Source organism: Lichenostomus cassidix, chromosome 1 (assembly GCF_008360975.1).
Source record: "Lichenostomus cassidix isolate B80296 chromosome 1, HeHo_3.0, whole genome shotgun sequence".
In the NCBI taxonomy this organism is placed as follows: Eukaryota; Metazoa; Chordata; class Aves; order Passeriformes; family Meliphagidae; genus Lichenostomus; species Lichenostomus cassidix.
In genome coordinates this window covers 866,955-893,513 of record NC_139479.1, presented here as the reverse complement: position 1 = coordinate 893,513, position 26,559 = coordinate 866,955, and the positions used below count along the sequence as shown (strand labels likewise).

Genomic DNA, 26,559 nt, shown 5'->3' with positions numbered 1-26,559 from the left:
AATCCTTCTTTTATTTTGATAAGGTATTAATTTAGCAATTATTCACATGCCAAGTTCTACCTACTTCCAATATAAGTCACTTTTCCAGTGGTGGTTCCTAAAAGTTGTCACAGATTTTTTAATTTTTATGTAACTGCATGTGAGAATTCTGCAAGTTCCTAAACCACTTGTTTTTGAGTGATAACACCTAAGAGAGAGGTGTGGTCTCTGTGGATGGAGAACTCCCAGTTCACACAAATCCCAGGATTCCAGGAAAGCTTTCAGTGGCTTTTTGGATCAAATCTCAGGTGCTGGCACTGCCCAGGCTCCCCAGGGAATGGGCACAGCCTGAGGCTGCCAGAGCTCCAGGAGCCTTTGGACAGCACTGCCAGGGATGCCCAGGCTGGCATTGCTGGGGGTCTGGGCAGGGCAGGGTGGCACTGGATGATCCTGGGGGTCCTTCCAGCTCAGGATTTTCCGTGATTCCATGAAGAACAACCATGAAATCACTGTTGCACTCAGCAGCTTCTAAGGGGTTTCTCTGTCCCTTCCATGCTGAGCCCACAAAAAGGTCCATGTGCCTTTTTAGGGATTTAAATCCAGTGACAAAATCCTCCAGGCCCCACAAAATACACCTTGCACATCTTGGGAAACTACAAAAGGGAGAAGAGAGAATTCAATGAATTCAGTTCCCATATGGGGCTGGAGCATATCCAGGGAAGGGAATGGAGCTAGGAAGGGTTTGGAGCCCCAGGAGAGGCTGAGGGAGCTGGGAAAGAGCTGAGGCTGGAGCAAAGGAGGCTCAGGGGAACCTTGTGGCTCTGCACAGCTGCTGCCAGGAGGGGACAGCCGGGGGGTCAGGCTGTGCTCCAGGGAACAGGGACAGCAGGAGAGGGAACAGCCTCAGGCTGGGCCAGGGGAGGCTCAGCTTGGCCAGCAGCAGGAATTTCTGCATGGAAAGGGTGCTCAGGCCTTGGCAGGAGCTGCCCAGGGAGGTTTGCAGTCCCTGTCTCTGGCAGTGTTCAGGAGGAGTCTGGATGTGGCCCTTGGGGACATGGCTTGGGTGCTGCTGGATGATCCTGAAGCTTCCTTCCCACACTGACCACTCTGGGTTTCTGGGATTTCCTCTCCTAAGCTCAGCCCTTCCAAGAAAGCCAGGGAGCTGCAGGAAGGCAGAAATCCCCACATCCAGCACCAAATCTGCTCTTCCTGGCAGATGAGTTCCACAAAGTCCTCAAGCCACAGGAGCCTTTCTGCTTTTTCCAGAAAAGTGTCTCCATAACTCATTATTGATCAATTGACTGAAACCAATTTTCTTGTTCAACTGCAAATTCATTTACCTTTAGTCAAGGTTTTTTTGGATTCTTGGCACATGCTGATAAATCTGTGTTTAATGGGCAACTGCAATTTTTAATTATCATTAGCTTGTTATCTGTGAAGTTCAGCCCTTCAGTATTCAAAAGATTGAGTTTTGGGTGATTGGTTGGTTGGGTTTGGGTTTGTTTTTTGGGGTGTTTTTTCTGCTTTCACAATACTAAGACTGTTCACCCCCTCTGCATGTTTCTGTTGAGGTAATTTATGATCAGACCAAATACTGACACTAATTTTAGAATCAATACCCTTTGGTCCAATTTTTCACTTCTAAAGGACTCCATTAAAAAAATAATATCCAAAAAGCACACCGTGTTAAGACATATCAAAAAATCATATATAAGGAAAAATTAAGCAAGGTTTGAACCTCAAGGATTAATTAAGCAAGGATTAAACCATTCTACTTTCTTTCAAATATAATTTGTGCCCATTTTGTTTGTTCTGTGTCTGACTCTGCAGAGATTCTCCCCTTCCATCCTTCCTCTCTAAGACTGGGAGAGTCATCTTCAAATTAACCTTAAAACTGAGCCACAGCTTTTAGTTTTTCCTATAATTATAATTAACCCCAATTTAAACAAGCTATTTGTTGCTTAAATTCAACCCCACCTTCTATCCTAAATTGTTTGATTTAATTCTAGTTGATCAACTTTCAAAACAACTCCATTAATGTCTCTGTCACAGTGATTTTCCTGCTGAATATTCATAGCACAATTTGTGACACCTTGCAGGAAATTGAGCATTTTTGGTCAACTTTCAGGAGAACCCCCAGTGGAACTGGCAGATAAAGTACTTGAACATTGGAATATCTTATGAAAAAAGGAATTCTATTAGAAGTTTATAATTAAAGACTGATTTCCAACTTTTCTCTGCAGAGCCCTGACATTTCTGGTGCAGAAATACACAAAAAAAAATCACAGCTTTAACAAAGACTGAGCATGAAACCACAAACCACAGACAGCTACACTCAGGGACAAGCAGGAGCACACGGACAGCAGATAACAATTCTGTGTGGCAGCAGAAAATCAAGTCTTTTATTCAAGATTTCAATTTGAACTCCTGATTCCAGCAGATTTGCTGACCTTGTCCTGCACTTCTTGGATGCAAAAGCACAGAAATTGGTAATTTCATATTTGCAATCACAGATCCAGAATCAGGGCTCAAATTTCCTCCTAAAGAGATTACGCAGATTAAATTGATTCAAACCCTGAGTTTGAAAGCTGAGCAGCATTTTCTTAAAAATAAAATAAAAATTAAACCCCCAAAAGACAGATTTGAGAATGCTCCCAGAAGTGACATTCTTAATCATTTCAGTTCATTTTTTTTTTCCATAATCAGGTTAGAAAATAATTAACTGAACATTCAGAAAGGCTTAACGAGCCCTGGGTTACCTTCAGCTGATTATTGAAAATATCAATTTCCTGCAGTTTAGATCTGGTTTCTTTCTCCACCTCATCCAGCTGGTCCCGGAGCTGCTGCCTTGCCAGTTCCTTGGCTTCCAAGGCTCTTTTGATGGTGAGAAGAGAATCCCCTGGTTTGAAACACATTGTCAAGTCAGTATTTTCTTCCACGGAACAGTTCAGGTCGTAGAAAGCAACATTTTCCCATCTGCACCTTGCAGCACACAGAAAGCAATTCCAGGGGACACTGCAGTGAGGGAACATCTGCTGCCCCAACTCAGACATGCCCCAAAATCTACTCACTGTGCAAACTGTTCTGCTGGACTTGCTTGAGCTGGTCATTGAGGAGCTGCTTCTCTGGGATCAACCTGCCCAGCATCTGCTGAGACTCCTGAACCAAGGACAAGGCAAGGGGAAACAAGAACAGAAACAGGAAAAGGTGAGTGAGGGACAAATGCAGCCACAGGACCTCTCATGGTCATTTCTGCTTTACTTTTTCCCTCACTGAATGATGTATTATTGCTTATTTCCCTCATGAGGTGTTACTGCTTTTATCCCCACAGATCCCAGATATCCTTCTCTGCCAACCCAAATGAGTGAATGTATCAAATTCAATTGATCCTCATTGAATATTTAACTTGGCTCAGAATTACCCAAAACTGAGGGCAGAAAGACAAGGATAGATTTGAGGAAATGTTCAAACAAGCACTTACTAAATGTTTCATTCTGATTTTAATGAATGAAACACAGAATGCCAAAATCCCTGAGGCTGGCAAAGCCCTCCCAGCCCATGCAGTCCCAGCTGTGCCCAATGGCCACCTTGTCCCCAGCCCAGAGCACTGAGTGCCACAGCCAGGCCTTCCTGGGACACCTGCAGGGATGGGGACTGCAAACCTCCCTGGGCAGCTCCTGCCAAGGCCTGAGCACCCTTTCCATGCAGAAATTCCTGCTGCTGCCCAAGCTGAGCCTCCCCTGGCCCAGCCTGAGGCTGTTCCCTCTCCTGCTGTCCCTGTTCCCTGGAGCACAGCCTGACCCCCGGCTGTCCCCTCCACTAATAGCTGTTAATAAATAATGTTACTAATAGTGTTAATAATTATTATCTTTGATCAGGAATAGAAAGACAAATATTTACAGGAAGCAAAAATAAAGACTTTCCTTTTAAAGGAATATATTCTGGCCAAAAGCTATGAAACACAAGCCCTGTGGGATGAGAATCCTTGAGTCTTCCATCTCTCCACTCAGCTCTTGGAAGAGGATTCTGATCTCTCTCAAACTCAGCACATGGTTGGAAGGTTGTGAACTGCTGTGTTACAAGGGTCCCTGCAATGATCCTGTCCCTTTGGAGGATGCTATAGGCTTATTTCCTGTACAATCCTGGCCCTTTCCAGAGCACAAATTGCTACCTCACACACTTTTCAGGAGCCTTGACCTCCAAGCTCAAGTCATCAAACACCTCCAGCAGCACGAGGTGAAACAGCACCTGAGTATCAACATCCCATCTTTCCCACAAACCCAGTAATTTTTCTGAGCAGCTCTCTGTACTTGCAGGTTTTTGAGGAATCAAGCAGCTGACAGCATCAATCTGTCCCAGAGGATTGCAAATGACATCATTCAATGCTAAGAATAAATGGCCCCTGATCCCTGACCACCAGAGTGAGCCCCAGGGATGTCAAGAATTCTCCATCCCTAGAAGTGTCCAAGGCCAGGTTGAAGTGGACTTGAAGCAACCTGGGACAGTGGAAGGTGTCCCTGCCCATGGCTGGGATGGGACTGGAGGAGATTTAAAGTCCATTCCAACCCAAGTCGTTCTGTGATTCCACAATTCCATGAGAAGTTTTAATTTTGGTTCCAGGAACCCAGCAATGACTGCACTGCCATGGCTTTGGGCTGTCCCACTTTCCTCCTGCCAGGCCCTGACTGGGCTCTGCAGTGCCCAGCTCAGCTCTGAGCATTATGCAACAACTGCAGCCTCCTGTGATCTCCTTATGTTCCACAAAATACCCTGAGACAGCACAGCACACTCAATGGCTTTAGGAATTCACTAAGCAGCAAAATTCAGACAAACTCCACATTAGATTACCAGGAGCTGCACGTCTCTCACTGCTCAGCTGCAAGGCCTGTTGCACCTACAGAACTTTCCCAGTCCCTCAGGGAAATCCCAAAACCCAGATCCTCCCATCCAGCTCTGCACTGGGGTGGCCTCATCTCCAGTCCTGGGTGTCTCATGAAAAAAGAAAGATCCAAAGCTGTTGGAAGATGTTCAAAGGAGGGTTCACAGGGATGGGGAGGGGCCTGGAGGGGCCACACAAGGTCACTTGGTCTGGACAGCATTTGAGGGTGGAATGTGATCACAACATCAGCTGCTTTGTTTCTAAAGGCCAAAACCCTTCCAAACACCCCAGATTACTCAATACACTGAATAGTTTGGGGAGTGTGTAAGGACAGAGAATGCCAAGGGATCGTGAAGGTCAAGTCTTGTTTCCTGAAATCACACACAACCATGGAATAAGCATCTATCCCAGAACACCCACCAGATGGATTCCACATCCTTGCCTTGTACTGAAGAAACAGATGAAAGAAATTAATGGCATCAGTAAGTCTGGAAACTCACGCAAAGAGAAGTGGCCAAGAGTTGAGTCATGGCCCACATGCAGGGGAAATCAAACCCCAGTTCCTGCCCCTTGAATGAGGGAAAACTCTCTTCAAACCACTTGGGAGCCCAAGTGCTCATCAAGGAAGTAAATAATCCCTGCAGGTAATGAGCAAGGCCCACACAGCATAGATGTGTTTCAAACACAGCTCAGGACCCTTCTGAACATCCCTGGAAATGCCACTCCAGCAGAGACCACAGATCCACAGAACTGGCATACATCTTCATCACCCAGGATTAACTGGGACACAATTTCTTTCACAAGGTAAATGAAACTCCATCTTGGAACTAATTAATAGGTTGAAAAATAATTACTCCTCTGAATTAAGTCATCTTCTCATAGGAAGTGTCAGATGTATTAAACTAAACTATTTCCAATGAAGATATACATCACCCTACAAAGATAATGACAGTATTGACTTTTTAACCAATTAGGGAGTTTAGAGGATGAAAATCTCCCTTTTTTATAACTCATTTACATCTTTAGTCTGTCCTCTGTAGATGAGATAGGAAACTTTACAGGACATTTGAAAACATAATGTTTTTTCAGGAAAAAGCCCTAAGATTCTCCCCAGATAAAATATGCCTTTTCTGCTAAGTAGTGACACATTTTCACAACTGGGATAAAAACACCTCAAGTGACAGTAAGTGAAATATCAGTGGTGGAGATCAATGAGAGCAGACATTACCACACAGCCACAGCTACTGCTGCCAAACCACCTCAAAGCCCAAAAGCCAACAGAACAACTGCCAACAGAACAACTGGTTTCACTGGGAACTTCCATTTTGAAAGTTCATTATCTTACAATTAAGAAAAAAAGACATCAACAAGTCACTTCACTGCAGTCAATCCTTTCCCCCAAAATAAACACTGGGAAATTTCCTTCTCCTCATCCCCAAAAACACCTGCAGCCAAAGCATTTCCTGCTCCCCACAAAAGGAATTCAGGAGGATGAAGGGATAACCAGATACATCTTCAAGTGTGGGAAGCAATTCCTAGCCACATCTCAAGGACATTAATTTACAGCAATGACTTAATGATTCATTAAGTGTGAGGAACAGCTCAGCCCAAGCTTGCTCAGGAAATTGATGTTCCTGAGGAGGTCAAAATTCAAGGCTAAGAATAAAATTAGTGTTTTCTCACCTGTAGCTGCTGCTGCAAATGGGTGATTTCTGCAATTCTGAGTTCTCTGGATTTATTTGTACTTTCAATTTCTTGTCTTTGGGTCGACAGCCGACACCTGATATCCTGAAGCTTCCCCTCCAACTGGTTTCTTTTATCATTCTTTAAAAGAAAAGAAAAACATCTCTTTTATTTCTTTTTTCAACCAAAATGTTTGGTCATGCAAGTCAGGATCTAAAACCTACTTTTATTTCATATTTTCAACTGAAATGACAGAAAATAAACACGGCCAGGGCACAGTGACCACCACACTGTGCTTTGTGTGTTTGACCTGCACCACCACCACCACCACCACTCACGAGAGCTTCCAGCTCGAATTCCAAGGTTTTCTTCTTTGCCTTCAGCACCACAATGTCCTCCTGCTCCTTGTTCCTCTGGTTCAGCAGCTCCTGCCGCCGGTTGCGCTCCCACTCCAGCTGCCTCTGCCTCTCCAGCTCCCGTTTGGCAGCCTGCAGATTGCAAAATATTTCTGAGTTGATAATCTCATCTTCAATTAAACATTGGTATGAACAGGGGGCTGCTCTGTGCCTCTGCATGCACAAAGTGATTAGTGCTTGCAATGCTTCTCTGCACAGCAGAGGTGACTCAACAGCAAATCCCTCTGTTTTCCTGTTTTCCAGTTTTCCAAGATCCAGTTTGCTGATTTAACAAGTTTTTTCATATTAGGACTTGGGGAACTCTCCAGGACGTATTCAAACCCCTTTCTGACCTCCAGCATTAGACCTTCTGCAGCTTTGCAAAGAACAGCCAGGTGTTTCTGTGCTGAACTCATCCTTGTTTGGCAATGGGAGAAAATAAGAGCTTTTTGGGTTAACCAGGGTGTGTTTTCTTTAACAAATTAAAGGCCGGGTTGGATGGTGCTACCTGGTCTGGTGAATGTTATCCCTGCCCATGGCAGGGAGTTGGAACTTGAGGATCTTTAAGGTCCCTTCCAACCCAAACCATTCTGGGATTCTATGAAATGAACTCATGACTGGAAAATCATGAACGCCACAAGTTTTTCTTCATTCATTCAAGCACCTCTTAACATCAAATATAATGATAACAGTAACAATTATTATTTTTAAAGAAGTCAGAGGTCAGGAGCATGCTCTCCCACATGTCAATGTCACATCCATCCATTTAACAGGACAAATGAAGCAATAACTACCCCTTCCTTGCCTTGAACATCCCAGAACTTCCAGCTCACGGTTTAAACGTTTGCTCACCAACCCTGACAGCAAACACTGAGTTTGCAACACCCAGGCAACAACCCCTCCCCAGCTCCCCAGCATTACCTCTCTCCTCTCAATCTCTTTCCTCCTCTCCTCCTCCCGCTGCCTCTCCAGCTCCCGCTGTTTCTCCAGCTGTTTCTCCAGCTCCAGCTGCCTCTTTCTCTCCTGCTCCTGCCGCTCGCGCTCCTTCCTCTCCTGCTCGGCCCTCTCCAGCTGGGCCAGGCGCTCCTGCTCCTTGCGCTGCTGCTCCAGCAGAGCCTGGCGGCGTTTCTCCAGCTCCAGATTGCCCCTCTCGAAGTTCTCCCGCTTCTTGTCTTCAAAGGTCACTTTGGGCAGAGAAACAAGGGGCAAAAAGGGACAATTCAGCTGTGGTACTGATCAACCGATCGTAAAAATTGATCCAAAGAAATACAAATGAATCCCTAGCAAAGTGAAACAGCCCTCCAGTAGGAGCTCCTCACTAAGTTCCTCACTGAGCTCCACAGGGCAGACTGGAGTTCAGCACTAGCTCTGATATTGCCGATCCCCTCAAACCGACACCCTCAGCAAAGCAAGGAGGGAATTTCCATTCCCATTACTCAGGGTTCCAGGTTTCTCCACAAAGGCCAGCAAGTGGGGATAATTTAGACAAACCATTCTCCAGCTGATCCTCTGTGAGGACACACATCTGGAGTTCCTTTGCACATTGGATAATAGCAGCATTCCAAGAGCCAACACTTCTGTTCGTGCGAGGTAAAGAATTCAGCTGCTGACATCATCAAAAAGCCATTATGCAAATGACCAGAACTCATTTAAAGTTGCTGTTCTCATTAGATTACTCATTACTGTCAAGAGAAGAAATGGTTTAGGTTCTTGAGCAGCTGAGCCCAGGAAATCCGGATTCTTGCAGATCCACATCCTCACCACTTACTGTCCTAAAAGAATGGCCTCAGTTCCAGCACAGCTTCCCTGACATCCCTCTGCAGTCCCAGGGATTGTCCTTCCCCTGTGCCTCACTCCTCAGCACCTCCCTCCAAATTATTCTTTCGCTTCACCTTCTGTTCCTTTTCATTCCTGCAGCCCAAAGTCCAGATTTCTCTCCCTTGTAAGCCCAAGAAGGACATTTTTGGGATGCAAGGCCAGGGAGAGCACACATTTCCTTCCAAGCGTGCACACATGGTTGGACACATCAGCCCAACACCTACTGAACCAGCTGAATTCTTGTCTTTTCAAGTTTGTACCTTTTCAGCTGCCAATCCCCTCTTCTTTTCCTTTTGTTCTTTTCCTGGGACTGATGAAATTTGTATGAAGCCCCACACTGTTTCACAGATTCCCAGGAAACAAGTCTCTGTGGGAAAACTGGGATCTTTCACAGAGCACCTCAGCCAAGCTTTGCTCCACCTAAGCCAGAGGAGGAAGGCAGCAGGAATTTCTCCTTGCAGTGCTGTGCCAGGGCTGCAAAGGGCTGCCTGAGTGGGGAGTGCAGGAGATGAGCAGCCTGAGAGCTCTTCCCATCTCCAGTGTCACCAACCCCAAGGATCAGGCACCAGTCAGGAATGAGCTGGACTCAGCAATGTCTTGGTTGTGCCTCTGACATGTCCCAAACTGCTCTGGAAAAACATTTCTCAGTCAGCCTGCGTGACCTCCCAGGCTGTGACCTGATGGGAACATCACACTAAACATCCCTGTTTTCCCTTGCTCACCTGGTAATTTCTTCTCCAGTTGCTGCTGTTCTTCTTCCAGTGCTGGTTCTTCTGGTAACCTTTGGTCTACAGACACTGAACTGGCAGCAGAAATCCCACTGCCAGAGCGGACTCTTCTGCCAAGGAAACAGGAATGTCAGGTGCCCAACAGAACCCAGGCCTGCCCAAATGATTTCTGATTTATGATCAAATTAAATGTAATGATGTCATGTTTAATGGTATTAATGCTCATTCAGTGTTGCCCAGAGAGCTCCACTCAGGCACTGCCTCAGGAGAACAGGATTTTCCAAGGTCCCAGCAGTTCACTGGTGACCTGAGAAGCCCAGTCCCAAATTCTCCATGCAGTTTCCAGATGTGTTCAACCCTGTCCCCAAGATCACTCACTTGGGGGGGAGATTTTTCCCTTACTAGTCTGGAGTTGGGGAAATGTTGACCTAAACTACACCAAAAATTGCAGAGACAGAGGAAGAGCTCACTATAGTCAAGCTAAAAGCAAGATCCCAAGTGGAATACACAAAAATTGGGAATCTTCAGGAGGATATTTGAAGAACATTGTATGTAAAGATTTATTTCCATTGCTGTTACTGTCTTCCCATCTATTTCTCCACAAGAAAGGGAAATGGAGGAAGAGAAGTGATGAGTGAATGATCTGTTCACAGATCCAGCTGTAACAAAAGAGGCCTGGATGTGGAATTCCAATACATTCCATTTGCTCTACAGGAGTATAAGCCTGAACTTAAATCTGGATTTCTCTGAGCAGACTGAGCAAGTTCTGGAAGGTGTGGCAGCATAAGCATCCACTCTATCCCTGTCCTTAAGAGGACAAAAGGCAAGAGGTCACTGCTCAGTGTCTTGGCACTCACAGAATTTTCCCAGATGAGCCACAAAATGAGGAGGGAAATCCCAAAGGGATGAGGAGTTACCTGAAGGAAGGTGGGATGTACTCTGGAGGCAGTGCAGGTGGCAGAGGCTGACCAGACATAGCTACATCAATGAGGTGCATAGCCAGGATAAACTCCTCAGCTGTCAGCTTCCCATCTTGGTCGATGTCAGAGAGATTCCTTGTTAAAGAGAAGGATAAAGTAAGGAAATTATTAAATATTAAAAATCACTCTTCAAAGGCATTTGCTTTAACATGTTAAGCTCCAAATTAATCCAAATTTATCCCTTTTTTTCCCACACCATTGTTTTTTCAAAACAAATGAAAAGCAAACCCCAAATGCTTCTCTATTTCCCCCATTTCTCATGGCTGTCTGCCTTAAATCCAGCCTTGCAGCCACAGCTTCTCCTTTGCCTGCTCTGAGTGCTGCCTGGAGCACTTGCCAGACAAGGAACTTCAACCAACGGAGTTCTCTTGAACACCTCGAGAACACCCAGAAGAACCACCTCAGATGCTTGGCAGAACTTTTTGGTTTGGTCTCCTTCCTCCCTGAAGGCTCCCATCTCACATTCCAGAGCACCCATTGGCACTGAAATCAAAGCCATTCTAGTCCTGACAAGCCCAAACCCACCTGGCACTGTGCACATATTAAAAATTGTGGAGTAACATCTCTGGATGGCCCCAAACCAGAGCTCCAGCAGAGCCACAAAATGCTTTTACTCCTGTTAACGTGGTATTGGATAAAATGAACAGCATAAGCTTTGCCCAGGGATAGACCCAGGGAGGGCTGGAGCTGGGCCAGGGCAGCTCAGGCTGGATATTGGGAAAGGTTGTTCCCCCAGAGGGTGCTGGCACTGCCCAGGCTCCCCAGGGAATGGGCACAGCCTGAGGCTGCCAGAGCTCCAGGAGCCTTTGGACAGCACTGCCAGGGATGCCCAGGCTGGCATTGCTGGGGGTCTGGGCAGGGCAGAAGCTGGACTTGGATGATCCCTGTGGGTTCCTTCCAGCTCAGATTTGTTCCTCCAGCCTGCTGCAATCTAATTATGCAGAAAAATCTCCCATGATACTGTGAAATCAAAGGGAAATATGTGATAAATTCTTTTGATGCCCCAAGGCACAGATTTCATCGATGGAATTTAAATCTGCGAGACAATCACAGCCTCACTTGATGCACACCTGTGTCACTGAGCTCCTCAGGCTGGAGCACAAGAACAAGCCAGGAGACTGAGAATCTACCATGCAAAGAAATAATTGATCAGCTGGGTGCACACCTTGGGTAGGAACTCCCAGGACAACAGGGAGGCTGAATATCAACTCTTCCCTTTGTGTGTCTGAGTCAGGGATTTCAGCCCCAGACAGTAGCTTTTGTCATCTCTTTTTTTTGGGCTGTAAGAAGGCAGGGCTCAGCAAAGGGACAATAAGAGCTGTAATATCCATTCCTTATCCCAATGGATTGGCAGTTGTGGATATCCCCAGCTGAGGGAGTCCTGTTTGGAGCTCCTGGAGGGAGCTGGTGGCAGCAGCTTGCCCACACAACCACTCTAAGGCTGGCAAAAGCAGAGCATTTCTTGGTTAATCATCTGCTGGGAGACCAGGCTGATTTATTTTTATCCCTTTGTTAGGAAACAGAGAAGGAAAGAGTGGTTTTTAATTTATAACACAACTCCCAGTGCTTTGCAAAGAGAACAAGTGCAGCTGAATGGCCTTGTCAGAGTGACTGCAGCACTGCCATCCTCACACTGAGCCCCTGGGTGAGCTCCAATGCTTCTCAAGCAAACATTCCTAAAGGATGAAGTTAATTAGGAACAACTTTCCATGGGGCAATAAAAACATAATAAAGTTCAGCAAACAACAAGCTGGAAGGCAAAAGAGAAGCTGAGACAAATCTTTTGAAAATCCATTATTGTAAAGGTCTGTAACTCCAGCCCCTGGGAGATCAGCCCTTCAAACTCATGGAAAAGGTAGAGAAACCCCACAGAAAGTGTGGTTTGGGTTAAGCTTCCTGTTCTACTACCTGTGCAAAGGTAAATGTTTCCCTGGTGTGTGTTAGGGGATGTGGAAGACACAGGATGATGAACATCTGCTCTGCCTAAAAACCCAGCATTGAAACCCAGCTTCCAGAACATCACACAAAAGATGCTCCTGGTACTCTTGTGGAATATTAATACAGGCTTAGAAGTACAGGTTCTGTCTATAAAGTTACACATGACAAAGAGCAATGTGTGATTTATCAGTGGGGCTGAAAATGGAGAAAATTCAAGTGCAGAGGATTCAGAAGAGTTTGTGTTTGGATGGAAATGGAAAGGCTTATTTTTACCATATTGTAGCCAGCTGAGCCTGGGGTAAACTTGACTGCATGAGAATCGTTCTTGCTTGGGGACCTAAAAGGGAAACAAATATTAAAATAAGCAAGAGGTATGACCAGCAGGAACCTGGCTCCCCCAGATAACCAAGAAATAATCCCTCCCTTCTGCACAACAACCACAGAATCCCGGACTGGTTTGGGTTGTGAGGGACATTAAAGCCCATCCAGTGCCACCCCAGCCATGGCAGGGACACCTTCCACTGCCCCAGGCTGCTCCAAGCCCCAATGTCCAACCTGGCCTTGGACACTGCCAGGGATCCAAGGGCAGCCACAGCTTCTCTGGGCAACCAAATCACTCAGATTAAAGCCCAAGAAAGCTCTAAAACACAAAGAGATGCACCAGAACTGGTAAAATTAAGCCAGGGAACCAGTCTCGTGTCTCCCTGGAACTGCACAGGTGCTCTCAGCAGTGGGTGAAGCAAGCACTGGAAATGAATGGCTGCAGAAAGTTTCTCAGAACCCACTGTGTCCTTTTCCAGAAACATTTCCCAGTGTCAGCCTTGCAGACAATAAAGGAAAGATGGCGATAAAATCATCCCAGCCATGATGAATATTTGCTTCTAAACAAGAGCATTAAGCACTTGGGAGATGCAAACAGATAAATACTCATGAGTCTCTTACTATGTGAACAACATCCCCGGTGGCATTAAATTTGCCTCTTACAGCTCCAAAAAAAGAAGAGACAACAAAAGCTGTTGCAGTACCTGTCAAGTGTCCACTCATGGTTTTGTCGTGGCTGTTGAAGAGCTGCCGGTACTTGAGCCGTGAGGACTGAGGCACAGCCCACTCTGCCACGGCAGGAGCGCTGCAAGCACAGCACAACAGGGAGAATCCAAAATTTAATCTCAGGAAGGTAATAGGAACAATCACACAATCATAAAATCACTGAAGGGTTTGGGCTGGAGGGACATTAAATCCCATCCAGCCCACCCATGCCATTCAGGGACACCTTCCACTGTCCCAGGCTGCTCCAAGCCCCAATGTCCAACCTGGCCTTGGACACTGCCAGGGATCCAGGGGCAGCCACAGCTTCTCTGGGAATTCCATCCCAGGGCCTCCCCACCCTCACCAGAGGGTGAAGTGCTGCTCTGAGATCAAGTTTTATGCCCAAAATGGTTCTTTTCCCCAGTTTTGCTGTGAGGTTGGTGAGGCACTGAGGTGTCACAGAGAAGCTGTGGCTGCCCCTGGATCCCTGGCAGTGTCCAAGGCCAGGTTGGACATTGGGGCTTGGAGCAGCCTGGGACAGTGGAAGGTGTCCCTGCCATGGCAAGGGTGGCACTGGATGGGCTTTAGGGTCTCTCTGAACCCAAAACACTCCCTGATTCCACAATCTAATATTCCCTGCTATTCCTGAAACCACCACAGGTTTGACCTCTTGTTTCCAAACATTTGTCATAATTCAGTCTCTTGGAAGATCAATTCTTTTTCCTAAGAGTTTTGCTTTTTCCTTTACTGGCAGACAATGAAGGAGGACTGTTCAGAGGAGCTACAAGCTTTTACCTAAACATGTAACAGGAAATGAAGAATAACATCCCATTCTGTCTTTAACTAGTTCTCTTAGCCAAATAATTCATGAGTTGATAAAGGAAAAAAAATGCAAAATATTCTGGAAATATAGAAAAAAACGTGTGGAAAAAGGCACATTTGAATGTAAAATTTGTCATAACAGAACTCAAGTGAGGAAAAACTCCCAGTTTTAATTCTTTCCCATAACATGTTGAGTTGATTTGTAGCTCCAATTTCCCATTTTTGAAGGCTGGCAAGTCTTAACACTGAAAAACAAGGAGCAGAGTTTTCTGTCTTTAGGCACATTGAAACTTTGTCCTTTTTTTGACCTTATAAACCATTCTCACATGACAAGATCCAAACCAGTATCTCCATTTCTATTTTTGATTTCCAAACTCTTGAGCTTTAATAATACCTCTTCATGGGAGCAAAGCAAGAACAAGCTGTTCCTTCAATAATGAAAATAAGAAAAAAGGCTAAATATTACATTTTTACCTACAGGAATTCCTCCTCAGTTTTGCTGGATTTTGGGTTCCCACATATTAACTTTACTTCTTTCTTACACATAAATTATATCAGACCATCCCTGCTCTGTTCCTGGCAGGTTTAGATTTCAGAGAGAAAACTAATTGTCTTGAATGGCTTTTAATTCTATTTGCCAATACTGAGTAGAGTCACTTATCTAACAGCAGGGCAATAGACAAGCCTGCAGAAGAAAATCAAAATAAAACCACATCATTAAATTATGTCCCAAGCCATTTTCCTCTTGCAAAAAAACTTTGTGCCATAGATCTGTGAGACAGTTTGACTTATAAAGACTTCTGGGTAATCCCTCTCTTAGCTCCTCTAAGGAAGTTTTATTTTGTCAGATCCATTTCTTCAGATCAGAGTAAAATCACTTTGCCCAACCACACATTTTTCTAGGCCTTGGAATAATCTAAAAGCCTTTTAAGTGATTTTTCATGCAGAACTTGAAGAATATAGAAGAAATGGTAGAATGCATTTAAAATAAAACCTATTAAATACTTTGCCTTTAGGAATAACCCTGGTGTTGCTAATTTTAAATAATATATTACTTGTCTTGTTTTCACAGTACCAGAAGTGTCTGCTCACCATGCAGGTTTATGTTTACAGAAGCAAATGCTGTTCTAAAAGTTAAGTGAAAATAATGTCAACACTGTTAGCAGTTAATCATTTCATTTCCACGTCTCCCTGCTCCTGGAGCATTCCCTGTAAAGCCACAGCATCCCCTGAAACACTGAAGTGATCCCTCAGCAGGAATTGATTCTTGCAAGAACTATTATTTCAGACAACAACTTTGTGACAGGGAAGGAGTTTGTCCAACCCAAAGCTGCCCCCTGCCCCAGCCCCACCTGGCCACGTCGAAGGATTGTGCCTTTTGCAGCTTTGCATTGAGCTGAGCTCCTGGCCCAGAGCGGCTGAAGGAAGAACTCTTTGGCAAAGTGGCTGGGAAGAGAGAAAACAGGGATTTATTGCTATTCACATTGAAACTATGCAATTCCCATGACATTCATTTAGCTCCTATATCAAGTGCAAGCACTGTGGGTCTGATGGGAACTCTAACAACATAAAGATCAGACAGTCCAGCAGGACAGGGGGAAACACAAGGGCACTTCCCTCGTGTCTTTTGGCTTCCACAGTTTTATGCAAACCCTGTTGATAGCAGATGATATTTTGATAAATGTTAGAAGCTGTATGTAGTTGAGTATTAAAGTCACCCTAACAAACAGCAGTACTTCAGTAGCTATGAAGAGACAGGAGAGGCCTGAATTCCAGGCAACAGTTTCCAGGCAAGTTCATTTCTCCAAGTGCTGTTTTATTTTCTCACCACGAGGGACTCCTGCGGGAGGCCATGTCCACATTCCTCCTTTTAGCTCTTCTCCAAGTGTGCCAAGTGGGCTAAAGCAAAGCACAGTCCTTCCCCAAAGGCAGCACTCGGAGTGGCTAATTCCATGTGTCCCCAGGAAATGGCAGGGGAGCTGTTAGAGCAGGAGACAGAGAGTGAGAGCAGCGTACCAGCGTGAGCGAAAGCAGGCAGGGGCTGGATGACAGCAGGAGCTCCGTTAGCCAGGGGAGGGACGGCTGCAGGGACAGAGGACACCAGTGGGGGGGACATCCCCACGACTGGGATGGATGCCATGGGCACTGGGGCCACAGTGCTGAGGGAGGGCATGTTGGCAATGCCCCCGAGACCTACGGGTGAGAAAAGCACAGGTTGGTTGTGATTCACACACCACACAGAGCCTGCAGGCACTGCAGTCACAGACTTCAGTGGGAGCTCACACATCCCCTGGCAGAGCCCTCCCAGCCCAGTGCAGCACCAGCATGGCACAGGAATGGGCACAGGGCACAGGGACACCCCCACAGCAGGGCAGCACTGCCCAAACAGTCCAGCAGCACTGGCTGCAGAAAGGAATTGCGCCTTGAACTGAGTGAGGAGCAGCACTGCTAACCCCAGGGAGGAATGAACCCCAGGATGACCCAGAAGCTGCAGGATTAGTGCTCCAGCCTTTAGGACAAAGCTAATGGGGACAGCACAGCAGGGAGAGGTTGAGGTTTAGGTAAAGCACAGTTGCAGGGAACCAGGTTAAGGGGGTCCAGTGGTGCCAGGGGAAGAAGGAGGGGTGTGCAAACAGCTCAGACCAATCTACAGGGGATGAGAACAAGGGAATCCCAGATTTGGCTGGGGTTTGTAAGGGGATAATTTTATTTTGCCTTTTCTCACTTAACCCTGTATTTGCTCTGTCCAGTTTCACTGCTTCCTTCCAAAGAGTTTTATTTCTGATTGTAAAACTTGTGAGAGTTACAGTGGATCAAACCACAATGCTGCAAGCAGCTTATCAAATGCACTCTTGCTTTATCTCAGGGCATTTAGATGGGATATTGGGAAGGAATTGTTCCCTGGGAGGGTGGGGAGGCCCTGGGATGGAATTCCCAGAGAAGCTGTGGCTGCCCCTGGATCCCTGGCAGTGTCCAAGGCCAGGTTGGACATTGGGGCTTGGAGCAGCCTGGGACAGTGCAAGGTGTCCCTGCCATGGCTGGGGTGGCACTGGATGGGCTTTAAGTCCATCCCATTCCAATCCATTCCGTAACTCCATGATTCTCAGGCACCAATAACCCTGAGTCACAGCAAAGACTAACCCAGAAAGGGAAAGAACCTCTCATACCAGGACCAAGGTGTCAAACATGAGGTTCACCTCCATTTAGTTATTTTCTTTCCCCATCCCATTTTCCCTACTCTTTTCCTTGAAATGACTTTAGCAGTACTTCACCCCCAGCAGCTGTTCAGCTCCTACCAGAGCAGCATAATTCATAGAAGCAGAAGGTGCAGGAGTTGCAAAAACTCATAAAAAACAGCTGATTTGCCAAAGCTGGAAATCCAGCAATGCCAACAGTTTAAATCCAAACTCCAGCCCTTTGGCATGCACTAGCCCCACTACCTGAGCCATGTTTTGTTTGGAGCAGTGAAAACCTGAAGCAAACCCAGCTCAGGCTGCTCAGCAGGGCTTGGGGTTAAAAGCCCAGTGCAATTCGTCTTGGTGCACGTGCAACATTTGAGTTTGAGTCCATGAGCTTTTAGATGCACTTTTCCCTAAAATTTTCCAGGGGAAAACACAAAATGGCAATTTAATTGCTGCAGAGCAAGGTAAGAAGGACAAAAAGAGGGATCTTACCAAATCCTGGGGCTCCAGGCAGGGCGAGGGGAGGCTGCTTCATGACGGGCGGCAGCGCGGCTGGGAGTTGGTAACCCTGGAGCTTCAGTTTGATGAGTTTCATAGCGATGGAGAACTCCAAGGGATCCATCCTCCCATCATTGTTCATGTCAGCTAGAGCCCTGCAAAACACAGTGCTTCACACTCACATCCTGCAGGTAGCAACTTCAGGCCCTGCCCTAGGAACAGCTTCACATGGATATGGATGTTCAAGGGTGATGAAGGGAAGGAGTTGGGAAGGGAATGGAAAACTGCTGAGGGAGCTGGGAAAGAGCTGAGGCTGGAGCAAAGGAGGCTCAGGGGAACCTTGTGGCTCTGCACAGCTGCTGCCAGGAGGGGACAGCCGAGGGGTCAGGCTGTGCTCCAGGGAACAGGGACAGCAGGAGAGGGAACAGCCTCAGGCTGGGCCAGGGGAGGCTCAGCTTGGCCAGCAGCAGGAATTTCTGCATGGAAAGGGTGCTCAGGCCTTGGCAGGAGCTGCCCAACTTTCCCAACCTCAGGGATCCTGGGATGCTCATCAATTTTCACCCAAAATTATGCCAGATTAAAATTGAACTGTTTAAATTTGAGCTCTTTGATTTGTTTCCTGGGGTGATTAATAAATAATTTTAAAGTTGCTTTTCAACTCTTGGAGGAAATACAACGAAGCATCCAGAGAAGGACAAATGCAGCTGTACAAAACTTTCCATAATTTCACCAATGAAAGCACAGGATCCTCAAACAGCACCACAGAGAAGCAAATCACTGAGTTTGCAAATCTACACTTGAAATAAAACATTCTTGAAATCTGTGACTCCCCTCAGCAGAGCTCCATCTGCGAGTGTGCAAATGTGTTTTCAATTAAACAATAGCACTCAAGATGAAACATTGAGCCTAGGCCTTGAATAGGCTTTCAGGGAAAGGAGTCTGACTTAAACAGTCTGCTTTTTGTTCCTTCCCTTGCTAGTTAAGAAAACCCAGCTCAGCAGGGAATTGGGGTGGGAGCCTTGAGGGGAGAGAAGCAGGAAGAAGAGTGTCAGTTCCTGACACTGCACACCAAAAAACCCAGAGTAAATGCACATAAATAACAGAATTAGCTGGGAGCTTGGTTTTAAATGCTTATTTCTTTGCATTTGTTTTGAAGAACTAAGTACAGATTTTAGCATTGGAATAATATAGATTTTGAAGTTTATGCATTTATTTATGTCATGAATGTGCCAACACAAAGGCCTGGGCACTGTGGGTGAACCAGAGTTTCATTTCTGATCAATCCCTCTCAAGGAAAGCCTTTGTGCAACTAAGTGGAAATTTATCCCAGAAGCACCCCGGTGAATAAACAGCTATTTACAATTAATACTTACACAAGGAGACAGCCAGGTAAAGGCAGTGGCAAAATGCAAAGTCTCCCAATCCAAAAAAAAACACCCTGAAACTTGAAAACTTCCACAGAGAGGCAGATCCCAGCAGGGAGTGGCACAGGTTGAGGTCCCAGCAGCATCACAGACACTCCAAACCTCCCCAGTACTCCTAATAAAAGGATTTTCAGTGGTGTAGCTGCCTTAATCCACCAGTTCTGCTGTGATAGAGCTATATAATAGATACTAAAATTTGGGAGCAGCATTTAAAGTCTGGAGAGGAAAGTGTCAACACTGAGGCTTAGTCACAGATATCCTTAAAAGGTATGTGCTGCACCTGAGCCTGGAAGATGCTGAATCACAGAATCCTGGACTGATTTGGGCTGGGAGGGACCTTAAAATCATCCAGTGCCACCCCAGCCATGGCAGGGACACCTTCCACTGTCCCAGGCTGCTCCAAGCCCCAATGTCCAACCTGGCCTTGGACACTGCCAGGGATCCAGGGGCAGCCACAGCTTCTCTGGCAATTCCATCCCAGGGCCTCCCCACCCTGCCAGGGAACAATTCCTTCCCAATATCCCATCTCTCCCTGCCCTATAGCACTGGGAAGCCATTCCCTGTGTCCTGTCCCTCCAGCCCTTGTCCCCAGTCCCTCTCCAGCTCTCCTGGAGCCTCTTTAGGCACTGGAAGGGCTCTGAGGTCTCTCTGGATCCTTCTCCTCTCCAGGTGAACATTCTCACCTCTCCCAGCCCATCCCATAATAGTCTTACCAGTGGGTTCTACACCAGCAAATACTTTGATTTATAAGATATAAACCTTTCTATTGATAAGCACAGACAGACCCTCAGTAAGTTCTACCCCTGGCCATGAAAATGCAGGTAGAGTAGAGATCATCCTGTAGGAACCTCAGTTCTCCAGGCACCATTTCCTGCTGGGACACAGCAAGTCTTTGCATCCTACATGAGAAAAAAATTGAATTGCCCAGCGATCAGAAACCCTGATGTGCACCAGTGTCATTGCTCTCATTGAACTCCAATTTTCATCAGCAGCAGTAGCTTTTCATTCAACATCTGACCTTCTGTGAACTCCTTTACTCTACACCAACAGCTTCATTACTGAAATTACCAGCAGAAATTTCAGTGCAAAGAGTTCTCTGCAACCCCCAGACTCTCTCCCCTCTTTTACAGCAGTGAAGAAAAATCAGCTTTTGTCTGACAAAATCATCCAGTAAAAATAGGACACATTTTCATTTCTAGTTGCAGAACTTGGTGTCAGGCTGTTGGATTTTACTGTGCTGCTCTGGAATAAACAGCACCTGAAATGCAGGGAGGGCCTGCCAGCCAACACCACCTAATTGCACTAATTTCTGCTTCTAATGAAATTGGGACAATGTGGTGTCCTTATATTTGTTTCGTTTGTGGTCTGGCCAGAACCAGAGCAGGGTAAATGGATTAAACACTGACTAAATATTTGTTATATTTTACAGACCAGGCCTCTGTTTGTATCTAATGACAAGAGCTGCAGTGGGCTCAGCACCACCCCAGGGCTCAGGTGCTGACAAATCCTCCCCCATGGATCTTTTCTTTCTCCTTTCTCTCATCTTTTCTGCAGAATGAAAAGCCAGCTTGATTACTTTTGCATCTATGAGGTGCAGAAACTGAGCACAAGCAGTTTTTCCATCAAATATGCTGTAATTAACACACAAACCATCTACCCATGAAAGCAGCGCCATGTTAAACCAAGGGAATCTCTGTGAGGAACAGTGAGGAGCAATAAGCTCTCTGGCCTCAGTCACACCATTGATTCCTGTGCAGTAAGTTACAACTCCCAGAACTGATACCTTCATAATTTCAGGGTTTTTTTTCCCTCTTCATGTATCTGTAACTTGGTGTAGTTCTGTGCTCTTACAGAATGCTGCAAAGCTCTGTTCCCAACTCTTTTAACCAAAACAAAGCTCTCTGGATAGAGATTTAAGGACATATTTGTTACTCTAGGGCACAAAAATATGTAAATAACAATGAAAAAGGGGAAGCAGGGTTGGGGTGATCAATATCATCACCTGAAGGTGTGATTGGAGAATTAGGGACCAATATGCTAACAGGACAGAATTTATAAAAGGTGAAGAGCTCCTGACCCTGAGTCCATTTTGGGTGTAGTTCCTGAGGGTGACTTTGCTTGCCTGAGTGTACCTTGAAGGCCTCAAATAAATTTGTCTACTTTTATACTCCTGATTTGTCTTGGCCTCTGTTTCAGGTAGCCTGTTTTGGGCATCAGAATTATCCCCACTTTGGCCAACCCTTGGACACAAATTTAGGAAGGTTGGGAGGGAAGCAGATGTCAGGAATAGGGAAGTCACCCAATGACTCTGTCCTGAAAAAATAACTCCAAATGCGTGGAGAACGCCTGGCATTGATTATTTCAGTTCCCCTTTCATTCCAGAGGGCCACTCAGAGGATGCTTTAAACTCCCTCCCAATCCCAATCATCCTGGGATTCTGTGATTCTCAGACCAGAAAAATAATTTCAGAGTTTTACAAGTTGTTTTAACTTGGAATAACTCAGAATTACAACTTTCATTCCTTAAGGACTTCTGTACCTCCCCTTCCCTCCCAGTAACAATCAAATGCTACCTGCAAAAACCCCAACCCAGCTATTCCAGGAGTAAATACTGATAGAAAAGCACTTTTCTGCAGCTCCTATCTCTCACAGATTTTGGGCTCATTACTCCAGAGCTCCCCCTCTAAAGTACTCGAGGATCTTTATAAAGATTTTTACTTAAATATTTACTTCTGTTAATTCAGAGATGACTGAAAAAATGAGAGACAAAGGAATGTCTACGAGTTGCTGTATGATTTAGAAAGGCAGCTTGAATAAGTTTTAGTTCAGCTTCATTAACAAAAATGGTCTTGTCTCTATGACAACTCCAGAGGGAGTGGAATGATTCCCTTCCTCTCAAGAGCCTGGAAAACTGAATAATTCAGAGAGGAAGAGATCCTTAGTCAGACTATTTACAACTGTTTGGTTTTGTTAACACCTATTTAAAGCCAATGCCTATGGACGATTTTTGGAGAAAGGATGGTTTGTTTAAGACAAAACTTCTCTCCTTGTTTAATTCAGAGGCAAGAGAAGTTCCAAAGGGGACATTTGAACACTCACTGAGGCTTCAGCAAATAAGAAAAGCAGACCAGCTTTGATATTTGTAAGATGAAGATAATAAGAACAGAAAATAAGCTCTTTATTTAAAAGCCATGTAGATCTGGGCATGCAGACTTCCAGAGCCATAAAATAATTCCCCTCTTTCTCCAATCAGAGCAAAAATCTGCCTTTAACAGTCCTTACTGTTAAACCAGTAAGTTTTTGTAATGGCAATGAACTCCCTCTCAAACAGCTGACAGAGGAAAAGGTAACAGATTTCTCCAAAGTTCTCCATCCCTCTGCTGCTTTTACCAATCTAGAATGAAAACCAGTTTTAATTCTCTGTCTAGCACCAACATAGGTGTTGGTAGTAATATTATTCATGCAAATCATGAATAATCATTCATTGACTCCAACTCCAATGGAAACAGTCTGTGTCAATTGTCTCCATTGTCAAATGTCTTCATTTTCATAACAAATATTCCAGGTCCTGCCTAGGCTCTCCCATCAGGAGATTTTTAACACTAATTAATAAATACAAATCGCATTAGTCCAATTCCAACAGAGCTGAAAGCACTTAGCAATTTGAAATGGGCATTTGAAATTGCCAACTTCAAAAATGCCATTTGGAAGGCATTTTGCACTTGAGGCCATCGGCCTCCTGCCCACCTGGGCACCCCTGGGCACCCCTGGGCACACCTGGGCTCCCCTGGGCACCCCTGGGCTCATGTCCAGCTGCTGTCCCCAGCTCCCCCAGGGCCTTTCCCAGCTTTCCAGCCACTCTTTCCCAAGACTGGAGTGTTCCATGGGGTTGTGGTGACCCCAGAGCAGGACCCACCCTACTAAGCTCAGCCCATGGCTGCAGCCTGTCCAGATCCCCCTGCAGAGCTTCCCAGCCACATCCCAGCCAGCCTGGCATTGTCCAGGAACTCCTGAGGGAGCCCTGGATCCACATCACCCCCAAACACACTGAGCTGGCCTGGAGCCCCAGGAGAGCCAAGGCCCAGCTGGATTTAGCCTATTCAGCAGCACCCACAGCCCCTGCCCCAGTCCATCCCATAAACATCACTGGTCCCAGCTGCCAGCCCTCCCATACTCACCATATCTGTGCTAACACTGGCTGAGGTAACCCAGATTGGAAAAAAAAGTTCCTGGCTTGATCACCTGTAAAATAAACAGGGCATGGCTTCAGCTACAGCTCTGAACACCTGGCACAGGGAATAGGGAATCAGCAGTCAAAAATACCTGCAACAGAAGCCCAACCCATTCCATGACTGATGATCATCTATTTTCACTAAGAAAATTAAATGTAATGAAACAGAGTAACAAAGAGGAGGCTTCAAATTGCCTTTGAGACCAAAGCTGGATGAAAATTTAGTAGGATCAGTGAAATTGCTTGATTGGAGCTTTGCTTCCCACTGCTCCAATCAGTTCAGCATTTAGATCTTTGGAAGAGGTCAACCATGCTGACGTCAGTGCTTTACAAATTGAATTCCTAAACCTGATTTCAGTTCAATTGACATACCTTTATTTAATCAGACCTTTGATTCATCTCAGTATTAGTGTGGTGGGCTGACCCCAGGCACAGAGTAAGAACCCATCCCTGCCTTCCCTTCCACAGCAGGATGGGGAAGAAAAAATACCAGAAAATATCAGAAAGGTTGGGCTTGATGTGGCAAAGCATACAGGAACTGGGATATAAAAAAAGAAGTATCTGTTCAAAGTTGTTAGTTCTTACACTCATATGTCTCCCAGACAGCTCTGCACATATTTAGGCTCACTAGTTAAGATATAATTAAACAAAATTAGAAGTGAAAATTATTAGTTTACCAGTGATAAATCCAGCTGTTGGTTTCAGACTATGGAACTGCTGATCATGTTTCGCTCTCTCCTCCACAGTAATAGCCCAGATATCCAGGTTGCCTTTTCAAAACAAATGGAGACATGACATTAAGAAACATTACCTACAAAATACCCTCTTTTTATTTCTGAGTGTAATTATATCATTCTGGATCTCTGAAAACAATCCAAGGGTTGGAGGTCATTTGCCCCCCAGAGCACACGCAGCTGAAATTCCAGTTCCTTTAACTGCAAAGGCACCCCATTCCTTCCCAAAATCCCCCCTGAACCTGCCCAGAGAAAACCCTGAACAGATGCAACCTTTAAGTGCAACCAGAGCAGTTACTGTGTCTCAGCACTGACATTTATCTTTGTAATCCTTCTGCAGATCAGCTGCAGAACTCAACTCCCAAATATCCTTCCCAGGATCTCAAGGGCCTGAAAGGAAGTGGGACTGTTCCTCAGGAACTGAGTGACAGGACAAGCAGGGATGGGTTCAGACTGAAAGAGGGGAAACTTGGGTGAGTTATTGGGAATTAGGAATTGTTCCCTGGCAGGGTGGGGAGGCCCTGGGATGGAATTCCCAGAGAAGCTGTGGCTGCCCCTGGATCCCTGGCAGTGTCCAAGGCCAGGCTGGACATTGGGGCTTGGAGCAGCCTGGGACAGTGGGAGGTGTCCCTGTCATGGCTGGGGTGGCACTGGATGGCCTTTAAGGTCCCTCCCAACCCAAACCAGTCTGGGATCCTGTGGTTTCATGTGAATAGTAAAAATCATGTCCCTACTGCACTGCCAGGGCCCATCCTGGATTTTTCACTGCAGTTCCACTGCCACTTCCCCAGTTGTAAATGAAGAGCTAAAAATGTGTCACTTTTGTTCTAATCTACACATGGCTGATGGGACAACAAGGAAAAGAAACTGGAAGTGATACCATCCAAAGGCATCTGCTGGAGCTTTCAGCAATTCAAAAGTTCAGGAGCCCTCAAAGGAAAAGCATCTGCACTTCCCCAGTGGAAGTGGAGCAGAATGAGGTGGTGCCCCAGTGCCAGGGGCTGAGTGACCTGGATGTGCCTGGATGTGCCCTGCAGGGACAGTGTGGGGCTGGAAGGGATCAATGCAGGACACAGGATCTGTGCCACTGGCTGAGATGGGTCTGCACAAAGCCACCACAAACTCAGCTCAGAGATGCACTCTGCACAAACATTTCCCTAGAGAAAATTCTCGGAAAGGAACACCTTTATGCCAAGGTTTTGCACACAGGAACAGTTCAGAACACCCTAGAAAGCACTTACCCCCAAAAGGTGTTGGAAACTGAGCCATGGTTCTGTCACTTTTAGATTGTTAATAGATGCCTGGAAAAGAAGAAAATAAACAGACATTCAAGCACATTATCTTCCATTTTCCATATATTTCCTGTATGATTAATTACTACAGAAAAAAACAAAGGGCAGTGAAGAAGCAGGATTGTATCAATACTTGCCACACCAACTCTGACTTACAGACCTCCAAGTGTCACTTCTGCACTTCCCTGTGTACCCACAAGGGCATTTTCCTACCAGCAAACAGCTACACTCCAGCTCTGCTTTAAGAATGGCCTCAAAACCAGCCTTTATTTAGTCAGTGATGGAGTGCAGGACAGAGCTCAGGGAGATCCCAGGGATGCTGCTCAAGGCTCCAGGACTTTCCTGAGTGTCACAATCCCTGCTCCTGCTTCAGAGGGAAATTGGCTCCATTTTCAACTGTTGAAACCCAACATTGTCAGTGATCTGCTTTTTATTCCTGACAGAAAATGCACTGCCTTGCTCAGGGTCCCTTTGTTTTCAACCAAATACATTACAAAAGTTAAACTCCATTTCCAGGCTGCTTTACCCCCAGCCCAGCCCCAAATTCCAGGAGCACCAAGTGCCAAAGGTGCCGTCGGAGGGTGGGAGAGCCGCCAGGAAAGCACCGCTGGCTCTGCAAACAAAGCAACCACACAGGCTCCAAATTTAATCTGGAGAGAGAAAAGGAAAAACATTTTTCTTGCTGCACACAAAGCCTGACATGAGCTGCCTGAGCCAAGGGACAATGACCAGCACCGGAGCAGCACAACAATGAGCAAGGGCCTCTTGTCCTGCGAGATTCCACTCGTGTCTTCCAGGCAACAGCAGAAAGGCAAAGGGGAACAGAATCAGAAGGAGAATAATTTAGGCTGCTTGAACAGCAGCAGAAATTTATCAATATCCCTAAGAAAAGGCATTCACTTGCACCAACAATTTCCTTTTGTCTGAATTCCTGTTTGCTCCCCTCCCCAT

General features: G+C 45.8%; 1 protein-coding gene across 9 annotated transcripts in view; it reads right to left on the bottom strand.

Moving 5' to 3' along the window:
* Positions 1 to 26,559, bottom strand: part of ITSN1 (intersectin 1) — a 100,776-nt gene that overhangs the window by 47,943 nt on the left and 26,274 nt on the right. For 8 of the 9 annotated variants that reach the window (XM_085073247.1, XM_085073754.1, XM_085073665.1 and 5 more), the window contains 15 exons: positions 25,558 to 25,617; positions 24,260 to 24,352; positions 23,530 to 23,593; positions 17,923 to 18,083; positions 16,265 to 16,441; positions 15,601 to 15,694; positions 13,426 to 13,526; positions 12,674 to 12,737; positions 10,400 to 10,537; positions 9,477 to 9,592; positions 7,858 to 8,120; positions 6,880 to 7,029; positions 6,542 to 6,682; positions 3,051 to 3,138; positions 2,739 to 2,878 (listed from right to left, as the gene is read on the bottom strand). In XM_085073247.1, the coding sequence (XP_084929373.1) occupies positions 2,739 to 2,878; positions 3,051 to 3,138; positions 6,542 to 6,682; positions 6,880 to 7,029; positions 7,858 to 8,120; positions 9,477 to 9,592; positions 10,400 to 10,537; positions 12,674 to 12,737; positions 13,426 to 13,526; positions 15,601 to 15,694; positions 16,265 to 16,441; positions 17,923 to 18,083; positions 23,530 to 23,593; positions 24,260 to 24,352; positions 25,558 to 25,585 (1,818 nt within the window). In that variant the 5' untranslated portion in view covers positions 25,586 to 25,617. The remainder of the gene's footprint in view (positions 1 to 2,738; positions 2,879 to 3,050; positions 3,139 to 6,541; positions 6,683 to 6,879; positions 7,030 to 7,857; positions 8,121 to 9,476; positions 9,593 to 10,399; positions 10,538 to 12,673; positions 12,738 to 13,425; positions 13,527 to 15,600; positions 15,695 to 16,264; positions 16,442 to 17,922; positions 18,084 to 23,529; positions 23,594 to 24,259; positions 24,353 to 25,557; positions 25,618 to 26,559) is intronic. The other variant, XM_085073924.1, reaches the window with a different exon arrangement.